General features: G+C 41.5%; 1 protein-coding gene across 8 annotated transcripts in view; it reads right to left on the bottom strand.

Annotated features, from left to right (window-relative positions):
- mef2d (myocyte enhancer factor 2d) overlaps positions 1 to 15,413 on the bottom strand; it is a 275,105-nt gene that overhangs the window by 61,865 nt on the left and 197,827 nt on the right. For 5 of the 8 annotated variants that reach the window (XM_079561919.1, XM_079561925.1, XM_079561923.1 and 2 more), the window contains exon 5: positions 11,953 to 12,090. In XM_079561919.1, the coding sequence (XP_079418045.1) occupies positions 11,953 to 12,090 (138 nt within the window). Of the gene's footprint in view, positions 1 to 11,952; positions 12,091 to 12,216; positions 12,352 to 15,413 lie in introns of all 8 variants that reach the window. The other 3 variants (XM_079561924.1, XM_079561922.1, XM_079561920.1) reach the window with 1 other exon arrangement.

The following is a 15,413-nucleotide window of genomic DNA, read 5'->3' on the forward strand; positions in this document are numbered from 1 at the left end:
GTCGAGGGTTAATTGGCCACCGTCAGTCGCCGTCTAGACCCGTTAGGTGAAAAATTGACATGGCAAAGGGCTTGGGGGAAGGAGAGCTAACCTATTTTTCTTTGGGTGAAGTGCACTCGACAAGGGTGTGCTTCCTGGATGCAAGGGTGAATCGGAATGAATTAGGAGCATGGCCTACTTTTTTTTACCCCCGTCCTGAAAGCCTTTGAATAACGCTCTTTTTTTCTTTTCTTCCGCCCCCGACATCAAATTTTGTGGCTTTGTGGTGGACTAGCGGTGGGTCGATTTGAAGCAAAAGTGGAGAATTTGCAGAACACCGAGTCTGGATAATGACTTTTACACCAGGCCGCCACAATGGAAAACTAAAGATGATTAATGCTACGTTTAAAAGCAAGATTCTCATTCAGGTTGTAATATGCTAACGCTTTACGCATCACCAATTAGATGTAGTTTAAAGCCACAAACAGAAGTGTCCCGAAATAAGGTCAAAATCCAGCAGATCCTGGAAGAGTGAAAACAAAGGGGGAAAATAACTACTCTTTCACCTTCTACCAAACAATTACTTTAATCACTTAACTCCCGCCTGAACCGAGAGGATCTTTTTCCTCACGTCAGATTTTTTTCCCATCATTTTTTTGTTGGGTATTCAACTCATTTTTGTAACTCATTTTTTTGGTCATTTTTTGTCACATTTTTGTCATTTCTTTGTCAACTTTTTGTCAATTTTCTATCACATTTTTTCATTTTTTTTTCATTTTTTTCGTCTAATTTTTGTCAATTTTCTATCACATTTTTGTCATTTTTTGGGGTCATTTTTTTGCCTAATTTTTGTCATTTTTTGGGGTCATTTTTTCGCCTAATTTTTGTCAATTTTCTATCACATTTTTGTCATTTTTTTCAATCAATCAATCAAAGTTTATTTATATAGCACCTTACAACAACACAAGGAAGACCAAAGTGCTTCACAGAAAGATAAAACAATATTACATTTTTTTGTCATTTTTTCGTCTAATTTTTGTCATTTTTTTGTCATTTTTTCGTCTAATTTTTGTCTTTTTTGTCCATTTTTTGTTTTTTTGGTCATTTCTTTTGTCATTTTTGTCACATTTTTGCCACCTTTCCACCAATTTTTCATCACTTTTTTGTCAAACTTTTCTCACTTTTTTGCCACATTTTCATAATTGTTTTCGTCTCAGTTTTGTCACTATTTTCACACCTTTTGTCCAGAAGCTTTTGGACTGGGGTCAAGCCAAACTGGAGAAAATGTGCTTGGTTCAGGTGGGAGTTAAGGGGTAAACTAATGCTGAATTATTGACGCAATCCTACCACATAAAGACAAAGAAAACAGGCGAATAAAGGAGAATGCGAACCATGATGCTAACGCTAGTGCTGGAAAACCTGCTTCATTTCCAAAGCCAAGAACGAGACAAAACTTGTGCGTCTCATTCACACAGACCTGACTTTAACTTAACTATATTTGTGTGTGCTAAAAATCCTCATAACGGCCTGGAAAAAACCCTGGGATTTCCATAACACACACCCGCACACTCTTTAGGCGTCAGACTAAACACAAGCGCGCCTGATCTTTTACACTCTCCAACGTCTTTCCAATTTTGAATCACCTCTATAGTGACGGGTTTTGAAATAATTGAAAGCGCCGAGTCTACGGCAATCGCTCCGACACGAGGGGAAAGTCTTGCCCGCCGCCGTTTGTCATCTTCAGTTACGCTAACGCCGGGCTCATTGATTGCACTGTATTGTATCACGTATCGCAGTCGATGGAGAGCGCGGGGATTGCAGTCTCTTTACGCTCATTTGCTTTCCAGCGCACACAGACAGACGTCCCTTCTAATATTTCATGAATGGAATGGGGGGGGGGGGGAGGACGGGGTGGGTAAGCGAGAGCTGCGGCCATCTCGAAAGTTTGTATGGAAATTTGGCTAATACGCTGGCGAAGGTTTTGCTTCGGATTTAATCTCCCTCCCGACTGATCCACGCTTTCATGCACTTTTCCATCGGATTAGAAGATCATTAGTCCACGTGCTTGCACTTGCAACCTTCTATGTCAAATCGGAACAGCGCACGGTTGCAATAGTTTACCGTTTTGTGATATATCATGATGACTTTTTTCCATCATATCTTTACATTTAGGAAGCTCCAATTACAATTGTTCCATGAGTTCAGGGGAAAATGGGACAGTTCATGCTATTGAATTCAACAAAGCTTTAACCGAGCACATTTTCACCAGTTCAGCAACACCCAAAAGCTTCTCGCCGATACTAAAGGCCAGTGTAACGGCTAATTTGAAAGCTAAGACCGGATGGATTGGATTTTTGACACTTTTTCGGTTGTGGTTTTGTAACATGTTTGTTGCGTTTTTCTAACATTATATTTTCGTTGTTTTTCTTTTTTGTTTTTGTTGCTTTACTCTCATGTTTATGTTGAGTTTTTCTTTTCTTTTTTTTACTTTATTGCTGCATTTTTGTCACTTTTTGTTTTGCTTTTTCTAGGGCTGCAACTAACGATTATTTTGTAATTTTTGCCCTTTCTTCCTTACAAAAGTGTTTTCGAACTGAAAGAGGTGGTTCATCCACAGATCTTCAATGACAAACTCTTGAGGTCGTCCATCGTGGCATCATCTCTTTAACTTCAGCTTTCGACAGATAGTCTTTCATTTCCTCCAGAATTTGCTGCAATTTTATTGAACGAATTGTTTGTTCTGCCCCTGAAATGCTCCGTGTACAACTTCCTGCAAAACAACCCCAAAGCATGATTGCTCCACCCCCGTGCTTAAAGGAACAGGATTCTTACTGAGCTTAGACGAGTTGATGCGTACCTGTCTGGTCTTTGTGCGTGCCCTCAGTACCGCAAAACGACCAAAGATGTTGCTAGCATTTGGCCTCTTCCAATGTATTCCTATAGCTCCAAAGGGGGGTGAAGTTGGAAGCTACCACGCTCTTCCACGGGCACAAAGACAAAGACAGGTACGAATCAACTCATCTAAACTCTGGTAAGAACATATCACAGTATGGAAGAACTGTGTGCCCTCAGCCACGCAAAAAGACCAAAGATGTTGTTAGCATCCGGCCTCTCCCAGTATATTCCTATAGCATATCTCAGTATGGAAAAACTGTGGCCTGTTCCTTTAACAGTTGGACCGATGTTCTTTCAATTCATTCCTGTGTCCTTTCTTCCCCATAACCACCTTTTCTTACTCTAAACAAACTACTAAAACAAAAGGTTATGATAGAACTTTTCTTTTTTGTTGCTTTACTCTCATGTTTATGTTGAGTTTTTCTTTTTTTTTTTTTTACTTTATTGCTAGGGCAACAACTAACGATTATTTTGTAATCGATTAATCTATCGACCATTTTTACGATTAATCGATTAGTCACTTGGCTATGAATGGTGTAGGAAATGTTTATTTTTTCCATTTTTTTTATCACATAAAGCTAAAGTGGATCCGCTTGAGGACGTGTTGATGGAGTAAACCTAAAGTAAATGTTTGTTGTTGTCTGCTTCTGATTGGATGAGACAGATATTCATGAAATTTACAATGTACAAAGCAGTGTTAATTTCGTCGACTAAAATATTTAGTCTTAATTTTAGTCAAAGTGATATTTTTGACGACTAAAATTGGACTAAAACTAAATTAAAAGTTTCTCATGAGACTAAAACTGTGACTAAAATGTCCAGATATTTTAGTCGACTAAAATAAGACTAAATAAAAATGAATGACTAAAATTATCCAAACTTCTATTGACCGTCTGAAAGAGCCTCAGATCATGTAAATTCTCTGCCAAAGCATCAGCTCTGAGCTTTGTTCATGTGGAGCAGCTCCATGAAGCAGAGGAACAACATTAAACATGATTATAATGAATATTATCAATGCAAAGTCCGACTAAATTTACTTGCAATTTTAGTCGACTAAAACTAGACTAGAATTGAGACCATTTTTTTTGACTAAATCTCGACTAAAATTAAATTCCATTTCAGTCAAAAGACTAAGACTAAAACTAAATTAAAATATGTTGTCAAAATTAACACTGGTACAAAGTGTACTACATACACAAAACAGAACAAAGTAGGTTTTCATCAAAAATACTACACTTTCATGTCATTTGTGAGTCTGTGTGAACCAGAAAACGATTAATCGATTACTAAAATAGTTGTCGACTATTTCAATAATCGATTAGTCGTTGATTAATCGATTAGTTGTTTCAGCCCTAGCTTTTTCCCTGTTTTAAAAAAAAAGTTTTTTCATTGTGTTTTCATCCTCGTCAACCCCTCCTCTTCATCTCAATTTTGGCATTATCTTTTCAAGAAGCTTTTAGAGTTCAGTAATGCCAAACTGTAGAAATGTGCTCAGGTAAAAAAAAGAAAGGGCGGGGGTTGAGAGGTTAAAAGGCGTTCATTATTAGAGAATTATCGCATATTTTCAATATATCAACCTTCAAATTCTGTTATCGTGACTGGCCTACCTACTTTTATTTATCCAGGATAGGATTCTTAGTGGTGGGGAAATCCGGAGCACCCCGAGGACACCTGTGCAGGTACGGGGCCCGGATGAGCATCTTAAAGAGCATGTCGACAACTCTCTTCAAAAGCTACTACATTAATTGTTCTCAACCGAGCCAAAAAAAAGTGTAATAAGGTGTAATCCCCACATTCTCCGTCCTGGCCTTGATGCGATTAACCAGCCGGTTTATCCATGCGCTCCCACCGACACCATGGTTTTCCTCCCTGCATTGTACTCGCAGTGCCTTGCTTAAGGGCACTGTGGAGGTTGCTGAAACATGAACAATCAATTTCTCATTCTATTCCCCCGTTCCCAGAATCTTCCGAGGCAGAACGAAGATCAAACCCCGGGACCCTCCGGCTGTATGTTCATCGCTGCTTCTGCTTCTGCCAACGTGGTTCTGCCCATTCTCCCTCGCCGCTCTCCACCTGAGGAGTTTTCTCGTCCAAATGGGATTACTCTTGTTACATCCCGGCCCCCCCCCCTCCCCCCCCCTTTAGCGGGAGATTATCAGACCGTGGGGGGGGAGGAGGAGAAGGTGGGTGGGCAACGCGAGGATGGTGCACCGCGGAGGGAGGCGGAGAAAGCCATCGTGCTAAAGGCGCTACACGGGGCCGGCGTCCTCTGAGGTGATGCCAAGAGATGAGGCCGTCTCCGGGGGGGCCGCGCGGTGGGGGCTGTTCTTCAGCGGCGGCACCTTTCTGCTCTGTGGGAAGCTTTTACAGCGCATGTGGCAGGATTTCATTCTCTGAAGCATTAATCAAGAACAAGACAGTTTTCTATAAGACAAAATGGGGGCGAGGGGTATTTTTATTGACATTTTTTTGTTAATGACATAGAAATTATAGAAACGCTGTCAGCGATATGAGCCTGTTGCTACAAATGCGTACATCTGTTAGCCGACGGCTTCTCGGAACGGTTTGAATTAAGCTTTCTATTCTTACAATGAATATCGAAGAGAGACCCTATATAAAAATATTGCGTATTCCATGGCATTTATGTGATATCTGTGTTTTCTCTGTCTTTAAAGGAACAGGCCACAGTTTTTCCATACTGAGATATATTCTTACCTGAGCTTAGACGAGTTGATGTGTACCTGTCTGGTCTGTGGAAGAGCTTGGTCGCTTCCAACATCACCCCGGTTTGGAGCTGTAGGAATACGCTGGGAGAAGCCAAATGCTAACAACATCTGTGGTCTTTTTGTGTGACTGAGCGCACGCACAAAGACCAGATAGGTACGTATCAACTCGTCGAAGCTCAGGTAAGAACATGTCTCGGTATGGAAAAATGGTGTCCAACGGCCCATTGAATTGTATAAAATTCATAATTAAAACTAATTAATGATGGAAATAATAATAATAATAATAATATTGACATAATCTAATATTGCTTACATGTATGTGTGCCTACTGTGTTTATATCTTAAATCTATGTGTCCACTATCTCTTTTATCTGATGTTTTGCGTTTCTGTATTATACTTGAAGTACTTATTTACCGATGTATCTCTGTACCCGTTTCCCCCCAACATCCCTTTACAGCGGTCTTGTCCCACCATGTTGATCCACATTTGCTAACCCTCAAGCCACCTAGCTCCCCATACTGTAAGAACTGCATTACCTTGGACCCCCAAATGTTTGCAGAACCACACTACACACACCCCACCACACACTACACTTCCACACTTGTCTTGTCAGCATAAAGTTTGTCTTTGTCTAATGTCACATATTGTATGTATGTAAATGCAAAAAAATAAAAAATGGTGGCCTGTTCCTTTTAAAGACATTTTAAGATGATGTTAACTGATGTGTATCCAACCCCACGAAAAGCAGAAATTGAACACCAATTCTTATCTAAAGTAAAATCTCAAAAGATCTGTACATTCTTTCATGATTTCTAGCTAGTCTTTAGCCTGACCTAAATGTGGCACAACAGCTGAAAACATCTGGATCGTTCATAATTGGCACCGTTTGGTGGCTAAATGTGAACGGCTATAAGAGTAAAAAAGGGTACACTGAATAGGCTAACGGACTCTGAAAAGTTTCCTGGACCATCTTCTTATCCTTTGACGTTACATCATCTACAGCAGGGGTGTCCAAACTTTTTACATGAGGGGCCGCATATTGAAGCGTACACGGAGTGAAGGGCCGTAGATCAGTCGTTAGTGCCGGAAAACCTTCGACTAGCAGAGGTTTAAATTGTGCCCCACACCTTTATTTAAGCTTAAAACCGTCATGCAGCTCAGTCTCACAGTAAAATGTTAGTTGTTAGATTAGAATTGTATAGAATTATTACATTTCAAATAAAAAGGTCCGTCTCTGGTGATGTGTACCGATACAGCAAGAGGCCGAGGGCCACCATAAATTGGTCTGAGGGCTGCATTTGGCCCCCGGGCTGCACTTTGGACACCCCTGATCTACAGCTAAGGTGCTCAGATCTTTATTGCCTCTATTTTGTAGAATAATTAGATAGAAGTGTCGTCTTTTTTTGTGTGTGTCCCTGTGTCCATAAACAATGCCTGGACCAGTTGAGCTGTCCTGCTCTCAAACTACATTTATCACAGTGCCCCTAATATGTGCATGACTTTAGCTGTAAATTGTGGCTTGTATCTTGTTTTTTAACCATGATCAATTCCCACTTCTGCCAGCGGAGGACGCCACAAGCAACATACGAGTCTTTATGTAGAAATGTTACTATATTCAATGTCTGATAGTCCAATTTCACATTTCTAATTATCAACCCGTAAATGTTAATGTACGACACTTGATAGCGCTTTCTGAATCGGTACTAAAGAAAATCTTTGTTCTGTTATTTTCGTTCAGTAATCTCGCATGACTCTCTGCCCACTCCACCCAATAAAACGTGTATATTTAATCGGTAAGTAGACATTAGAGGAGAACAAACGCCTTTCTGTGCACATCTCTTTCCCCCCTTGCTGTTCCAGCGGATGTCGTAAGTTACACGAGTGTCAAACAGCAGTCTGAGGTCTGAGAGCGCCGCGTCCCCGGTGACCAATCAGAGCGCGGGCCGACAGGAAGAGCGGCCGTAAATTGAGCGCCTCTCATTAAAGTGACATTAATGGTAATATTGAGCGCGGGGGGAGAATAAATCACGCAGAAATTGGCACAGATCAGCAGCGTGGCCCCGCGCCAGTGACCGAAGGCGGACCTGGCTCATGTCAGGCGCAGAGGAAGCGGACACTTAGCATCAGCGCCAAATCGGTAAAAGCTAGCGAGTTAGCATTAGTCGCCAACAGGGCATTTGTGACCGCAGAGATGACGCAGACATGACACGGTGAATGTGAACAAATATGGAAAGAGTTGCACTTGAGTTTGCCATTTCCCATTCATTTATTTCATTTAGACCTTTAGGACTTGAGTTAGCATAACTACAATTCTTAAAAGCAAACCAAATGCTTTATTGTAAGTTATGGGCCTGGCATTAGCATGGAAATAAAAAGGCGTTCGATCCAAAGATATGCGGACAGTTAGCAAGCCGGCTGTTAGTTAGCCTCCTCAATGTATTTATCCTACAGCTATTAGCATTTAGCCATCAAACATCCCAAATTATAGTATTGTCAACACATTGGCCACATTTAGGAGATATCAAAGCTTAGGTAGAAGTAATTAATCAATGTACAGATCTTTTAAATTGTTTTAGTTAGACATACATTAGACCAGGGGTCACCAACCTTATTTCAGCTGAGGGCTACTTTAAGAGCATTAAGTTGTTCGAGGGCTACCAGTTAAAAACAAATCCTAAAGACTTAAACGTACACTGTTCACTTATAGGATATTGACCCCATATTATATTAAAATAGCTTTATTTTAAACTCATACTGAGTCACAAGAACCGAAATAACTGTAATTTTAAGAATTAGATTCAAGAAATTGAAGTGTTTTACATTTTAGAAAAAGTCCCAAGGGCTACTGGACATGCCCCAAAGGGCCCCTGGGTGCCCGCGGGCAGCACGTTGGTGACCCCTGCATTAGACTGTAAAAGTGGGTATTTTTCTGCTCTTTGTGGGGTGGGACACACTTGTAATGGTCACTAAACATCATCTTATATGTTAATGATGGAGAAACCACATAAATGATATAGATGCCATGAAACAGACATGCCATACTTTAATATGAGGACTGGCTTCACTGCTTTCTATGGACATTTGATCCTGATTTTACCAACTACAAGCACATGAAAGAAAACGGAGCACACCGGTGGCCAGGGACGACACTGCCCCCAAGAGTGCCAACATTATCATTGTAGAAAATATTCCAAATAATATAGTGAAAACCGTGTGGTACAACACTTAATAAAGTAAGCAAAATAATACAATTCTTTATACTTAGCCTAGCCAACCCTCAAGTCAAATCATGTTTAGGGCCCCATGGAGACCTGAGCCGGCCCTGCCAGTGGCTAATCCGCACAAGTCACCGTTCTCTACTTGTAGAGGCTATCGTCTGCTCTCCGGAGCACTAGACCGTGCTCAACAATGATCTGGACAGGGCCCATTTGACGGCTTTCCTGTGGCAGGTCTCAGGGGGAGAAGCCACGGCCATGTCACAGCCTCATTAGAAGACGGCTTCACCCACCAGGCTCTCAGGAAGCGAAACTAAACTCTCCCCTTCCCTCCCTGCTAAGAAACCTATAACGTAGTGACGAAAACGTAACTTCCTTTTTGTCTTATTTGCAAAAATGTGTAAATCTCACAAGAAAGACCTGATTTTGCCCTCTCGCTATAATAAGGATAATCTGTTATGTTATTGACACGTGGCCGCGTTGACCACATCATCTACTTTGACCATCTCTCTTCCACCTGTCCATCTTGATTTGTGACTCGCGAGGATGTCAGTCTTTGTACATTATCGTCACAGTATGCAATGATTACCGGCGAGCATCATTACCTCCGTGCAGCTCACGGGGGTTGCTATGCCAACTTCCCTGAAACGCAGGGCCTGGTTATGGCTGGTCTTATTTATGAACGCACACGTTCGGCTTCACCTGTTCGTTGCTCCGGCATGATTTACAGCGCTGACCTGCAGTGTAATGAACAAGCTGTTTTACACGCGGCAATAATACCCAGGTGTTTCATTTAAATGGCTGTTTGCTTGTACCGCTGCTTCTTTTCTTAATTCAAAGTTTTAATGAGTAGTTGGGAAAAAAGTACGCCGCCGCTTCTTTTGGCAACTGAACAATGCAAATAAACTGTTGTGTTCCCTAATTAGGCGCTGTCTAATGAAGCACTGTGTAAAATGAATAGAAAACATTGTTAGTTTGCACAAAAAAAAGAAAAAAAAATGTAGTTAAAAGTAATATCATTTAAAAAGAAAAAAAAGAAAAGAGTTGTTATTCATAATGTACTAATTAACAGTGCAATTATCTGTTGTAATTTTACAAGGTTAAACAAGACAACTGGGGCTTACTTTTTCTGACATCCATCCAGAGAACTTCCTCAGAGACAAAAGGTGGGCAAGAAGCCAAAAATTAATAACATCATTTTACTTGAGCTGCTTGTATTGATTTGGATCTCGTGGATTAGTAGCTTCATATTGTCTTTGGGAGGTTACTAAAGTTCACATTTCGTCATGATTAGTTAAAGGTGCATTGTGGGAAAAAAAATAAAATAAAAATATATACAGTATATATATATTAGTGCGTTTTTGACCTTTCAGTGAGCCAGCAGCTGTATAGTTGGCTAGCATGGCGCAATGGCCGCTGGTTGCTTTATGACTACAACGCTAGGGGCTGCCATTGCTGCAGTACCTCCATATATGGGCGGCAAAGCAAGCTAGTTCTGGATTAGAAAGCATTACACTTTACGTACGTTCTAAACAACTATAAAGCCTGGTGGCCAATTTTTTTTAAAACTTTCTACAGCTAGATATTACTCCTGTGATAACTCAGGTTACAATTAAAGAAACCAGGCTAGTTTTCGTAAGGAATATTTTAGAAATCTCGTATACTAATGAGGGCCAGACTTTGATTGACAGGCCGTTAGCATTAGAGCTAATGGCCCATCAGCAAAGAAAACCTACAAGAAACTAGCGGTCGACTGATATATTGGGGATTTCACAATATCGGTCATTGGCTGATCTAGTGCCGAAAAGCCGATATCTCTGTGAAGTGATAGAGACTTCCCATTTGTATTGGAAAGAGCGACATCAGGGCTTTAAACTCCCTAGGAGTCGGGGGAACAGAGAAACATAGTGATGAAAATTTGTTAGAAGTTGACATTTCTTCCATACTTGGTGTTAGTTACTGCACTGAACGGAATCTATTTGAATAGGGCCTTTCATAGCCACAGCCATAAAGCACTTAAAGCAGTACTAGTAGAAGAAGTAACTCTTGCCCCTAGAGGCCATACGTGCCACTGCAGGTGTAGTAGCATGTTGCGTTTTTTTACTCATTAATTGTCCGTGAGAGTGAATACTACGCTGACAGAAAAAGCGAAGTGAGAGAGGGATATTGTTCATCCAATTACACAATGGAAATACTGTTTAAAGTGCCACTGGCCCACAGTTAGCTTTGCCCGTTAGCCTGTTAGCTTCTTCTTCTTGATTCCATTTGTGTGTATTGGTGCTCTGGTCTGGTGGCAGTAAAGTTGCAATTGTGGTTTTCTGGTCAGAGACACCAGGGGGAGATGAAAGACCCCCCCAATCATCCCATTAACACTTGTATTACCCCCAGAGGGACTACGGAAAGGATTTATTAAGGTAAACAAGTTACTTAATACAGCTTTAACAAGAGACTATTTTTTCATTCACTCCATTCATGGCGATGGGTTAGCCACTATGTTTGTAGCCATGGCTGCCCACAGGGTAGACCGACCTAGGCGTGACTGCACACATCTGCGCAAACGGACCTTTCGACGACCACCAAAGCACTCACAGAGGCTCACAGGCTCCTCCGTCCTAGCACAGGCCTGTCCCGGCTTAGATTCCGAGAGCTGACGACATCGGGCGTTCACAACACGGCAAGGGTAGATGATCTCAACCACTGCTACTATCAGGCGTGAGAACACCGCACACACACTGCATGCTCAAATGATGGTAGGTGGAAGGCGAGTACAAAAGCTGCTACTGAATACAACTCTCATGAACCTTGGGGGGGGGGGATCTACTGTACACAAACCTGTCGCGTTACGCTAAAAGCCAAGTGTGAGTTTTGCAGTCTGAAGCCACCCAAGCACGCATGATCGCCCAGTGGTGGATTGTGGGTAGTGATCGGTGGATGGCATGGATGAGGGTCAGAAGGTGGAGATGGTAAAGCCAAAAGTGCCGTGTGAGTATTCAGGCCGCCTTTTTTAACAAAAACAAAAAACACCCGGACAACCCTGGGTCGACCGGCTAGCGTTAGCGTTATAGCATTAGCAGCGGGGCGTACCAACGTGTGGAGGGAGCAAAAAGGGGGGTACACAAAATGGGGCGGTACTCACTGACAGCCTATAGTTCTGCATCATTTTATCAAACTCTTCATCAATCTTTTTGTATTTCTCCTCAGTGCGGGGGGTGAGGGAGAAGGGCTCCTCCGGGTCTGGGCTCTCAGAATCCCGGTGCTCTTTCTTGTTCAGAGCCTTAGTTACCGACAGGAAAGATGGGTAAGAGAGAGAGAGAGGACAAGAGAGAGAGACAGAGAGAGAGAGACAGAGAGAGAGACAGAGAGTAGGTTAGATAGGCCGGAAGAATCAGATGGTACTCACGCCGTAGCGCTTGAAAAGGCTGTCGAGGTCGTCGGTCTTGCGGTACTTCTCCTCCGTGAGCGGGCTTTGGTCGATGGAGTCGTCCCCGTCCGGCTCGGGACTGTTGCAGCCGTTAAAGCCCTTCTTTCGCAAAGTCTACAGTGGCCAGAGGGTGGAGAAGAAGAAGGAGGAGGTATATATGCATGTTATTATAGGGGCAAGAAAACGATGCATGAGGCGAACACTTGGAAAAGACAGATGTACGAAAGTGTGGGAGTGTTACTTGATTATTTGGGTTATTAGATTATTGTTTGATTATTTAATGATTGCCGCATACACATTTTGGTAGGGATGGGCGAATTGATACCATAGTATTGATATATCGATAACAAATGGTTACTTTTTGAGTATTGATACCGGTAAAACGCATTGATACTAAAAAGAAGGCATGGTAGCAATTATAAAAACACAAAAAGACGATTTATTTCGTAGTTCTGTCCCAAAACGCTCAACAGCAGCAGAGTATTGAACCGAGCCGCCCTTAACATTCTAGTTCAGGTTCTGTTCGTCATTGAAGTATTCATTTTAAAGCAGTACTAAGTAACTCTTCCCCCTAGAGGCCATAAGCGCAACTGCAGGTGTCGTAGCAAGTTACGATTTTTTTACTTATTAATGGTCTTGGAGAGTAAATACTACGCTGACAGGAAAGGCGAAGGCAGAGAGGGTTACTGTGCATCCAATTATACAATGGAAATATATTTTTTTCACTCAAACTTTGCTGTAAATACTGTTTAAAGTGACGTTAGCCCGCAGTTAGCTTTGCCCGTTAGCCTGTTAGCTTCTTCTTCGTGATTTCATTAGTGTGTATTGGTGGCTCCGGTCCGGTGGCAGTCAAGTTGCAAACATGGTTTTCTGTCCAGAGACACCAGGGGGAGATGAAAGACCCTCCAATCATCCCATAAACACTCGTATTACCCCCACAGGGACTACGGAAAGGATTTATTAAGGTAAACACGTTACTTAGTACTGCTTTAAGCTTTATGTATTTAATTTCACTTTGCCATTGTTTAATTAACCTGTCAAAGTAATATCATTTGAATTTACATATTAACAAGTTTTAGAAATGTATATTTATTGAAATGCATTCACCCATATGTAATTATCAGTATCGATTCCAAAAAAATGGACTCGCCCATCACTACATTTTGGAGCTGTTGCTAATGACAAATTTGGTAAAAAAAAAAAGGAAAAACAAATACAAAGCCACGTTTATTGCTATTACAGTCATTGACCTTGGTAAATGACTTTGAGGGTGAGAGTGTACGTCAATGTTTCATCCCACCAAAGGACGTGTATTATATAGATAAACACAGCATTCTCTGGAATCGCTCATAATGGTCCTGCTCGACTGGAAAAACCACGAGGAAAAAAACAACAACTTTCTTTCACCTATTACTCCACAAACATTTCAACAAATGCCGACATAAAGATGCATTTTCCACCAAGTAAAGACACAGACACGGAAAGGAACAAACTGGTTTAATGGCCCAAATTTGTTCACATAATAGGAAATGCTAACCATAATACTAATGTTAGCTTCATGCTAATGCAAACCGCTAGCTCAGATTGCCGGTTTTTCACTTCTTGTGGGCAATCTGCTGTGAAAAAAACAATGACCCGATGTCGACTTGGCTTTATTTTGTGAGTGCTAAATATATTTATGGTTTGCAAGAAAACGTGAACAAACGATAATGTTCTTTCTTCCCCCCTCGCTAGGCCACGCCCCCTAGTACGACACTCTACCGTCTGCATCTATGGATAAAGCAGTAACAATAGGATTTTTTTTTTTAAACAAACAGCAACTAACTTAGTAGGAAGTTACACATATATGGCATGGTAGCTGAAGATAATACTTGAGAAGCAAAAAGTGCAATCTCATGACAAATGCTGGTCACATACATGGAAATACTACACTGCAAAAAGTAATGAACTAGATCAGTATAAACATCTCAATTTGAGCACAATAATCCAAATTTGAGTTGTTTTGACAAGTAAAGAAGTTCTTGGGCATTTGTCCCAGATTATTTCACTTGTTCTGAGATGTTTCTGACTCGTTTCGATACATTTCGTCCTTATCTCAGGTATTTTTCTTTGCCAATGGGGTAAGAAAATTGGTCTTTGGCAATTTTACTTTCTTATTTCACTGAATTATGAAATGTCCTCAAACAAGCAAAGTAAACTTGGTCCGATCAGGAAAAGTGTCAAAATTGGGAAAACCGCTCAAAACAAGATACATTTCCTCAATTCAAGTCATTTAAGCCAATGCTTGATATTTACTTTTTGTAGTGTATATTTACTACATAGCCCTAACACAGAATAAACTGTCAATTGCCAGGAAACATGGTGAATAACTTCTTCACACACTTCACGCATATATTACTTTTACAGTAATATATGCTGTAAAATGCAATCAATAAATAATAATTTAATTTGAATTCGTACCAGAAACATGCTATTCCTCACCTTTTGCATATTAATGTATTACAATTCTTTTTGCATTTTCTGGCCTCCTGTGAACGTACACACGACGATACCTTCAAAAACCATCGCCTTTGTTCCACACGTACCCGGAAGGCAGCGCATTAATAACCATAAGTGCACATTGCTGCGTTTAAACCCGATCGATGCGAATAAAACGCAAATGTGGAAAATCTCATGGAATTCCCAGCTAGGAGCGCGACCCTGACTTGTAAACCTATGCGGGGCCGCTTTTCCCCCCGGGCCTGACGTCTACGCTCGTGAACAAAGCGGAGGAAAAGGCGAAGTGTCTATTCTCCGATAATGCGCGATCAATTTGTCGGGTCAATGTTTGTAGCGCGGGCCGCCCACATGAACAGCAACTTATTACCACTGAGCCCACACATGCTAACCCGGCAGGTGCTCTCCGGAAACCCGCCGTCGGAAAAGGGCCGAGGGAAAATACTGACGGCATCCAGGGCGGAAAATCCGTCCAGTGGCCAAAACATGAGGCGCATTGGGTCTCGGCTGCTGACTTTTTCTTTTGGTCGATTATATGTCACAGAGGGGGCACCATGCTATTTGCAAGTATTTGGTAATAATCTCAAACTCATCTTTATCACTATCCTACACTATGTTTCACTTCCTGATTTTCAAGCGATCTAACCGTAAGCCCCTCCCATCCCCCTCCTCCTGTTCTC

The sequence above is a fragment of the Gobius niger genome (genome assembly GCF_951799975.1).
Source record: "Gobius niger genome assembly, chromosome: 8".
Taxonomy (NCBI): domain Eukaryota; kingdom Metazoa; phylum Chordata; class Actinopteri; order Gobiiformes; family Gobiidae; genus Gobius; species Gobius niger.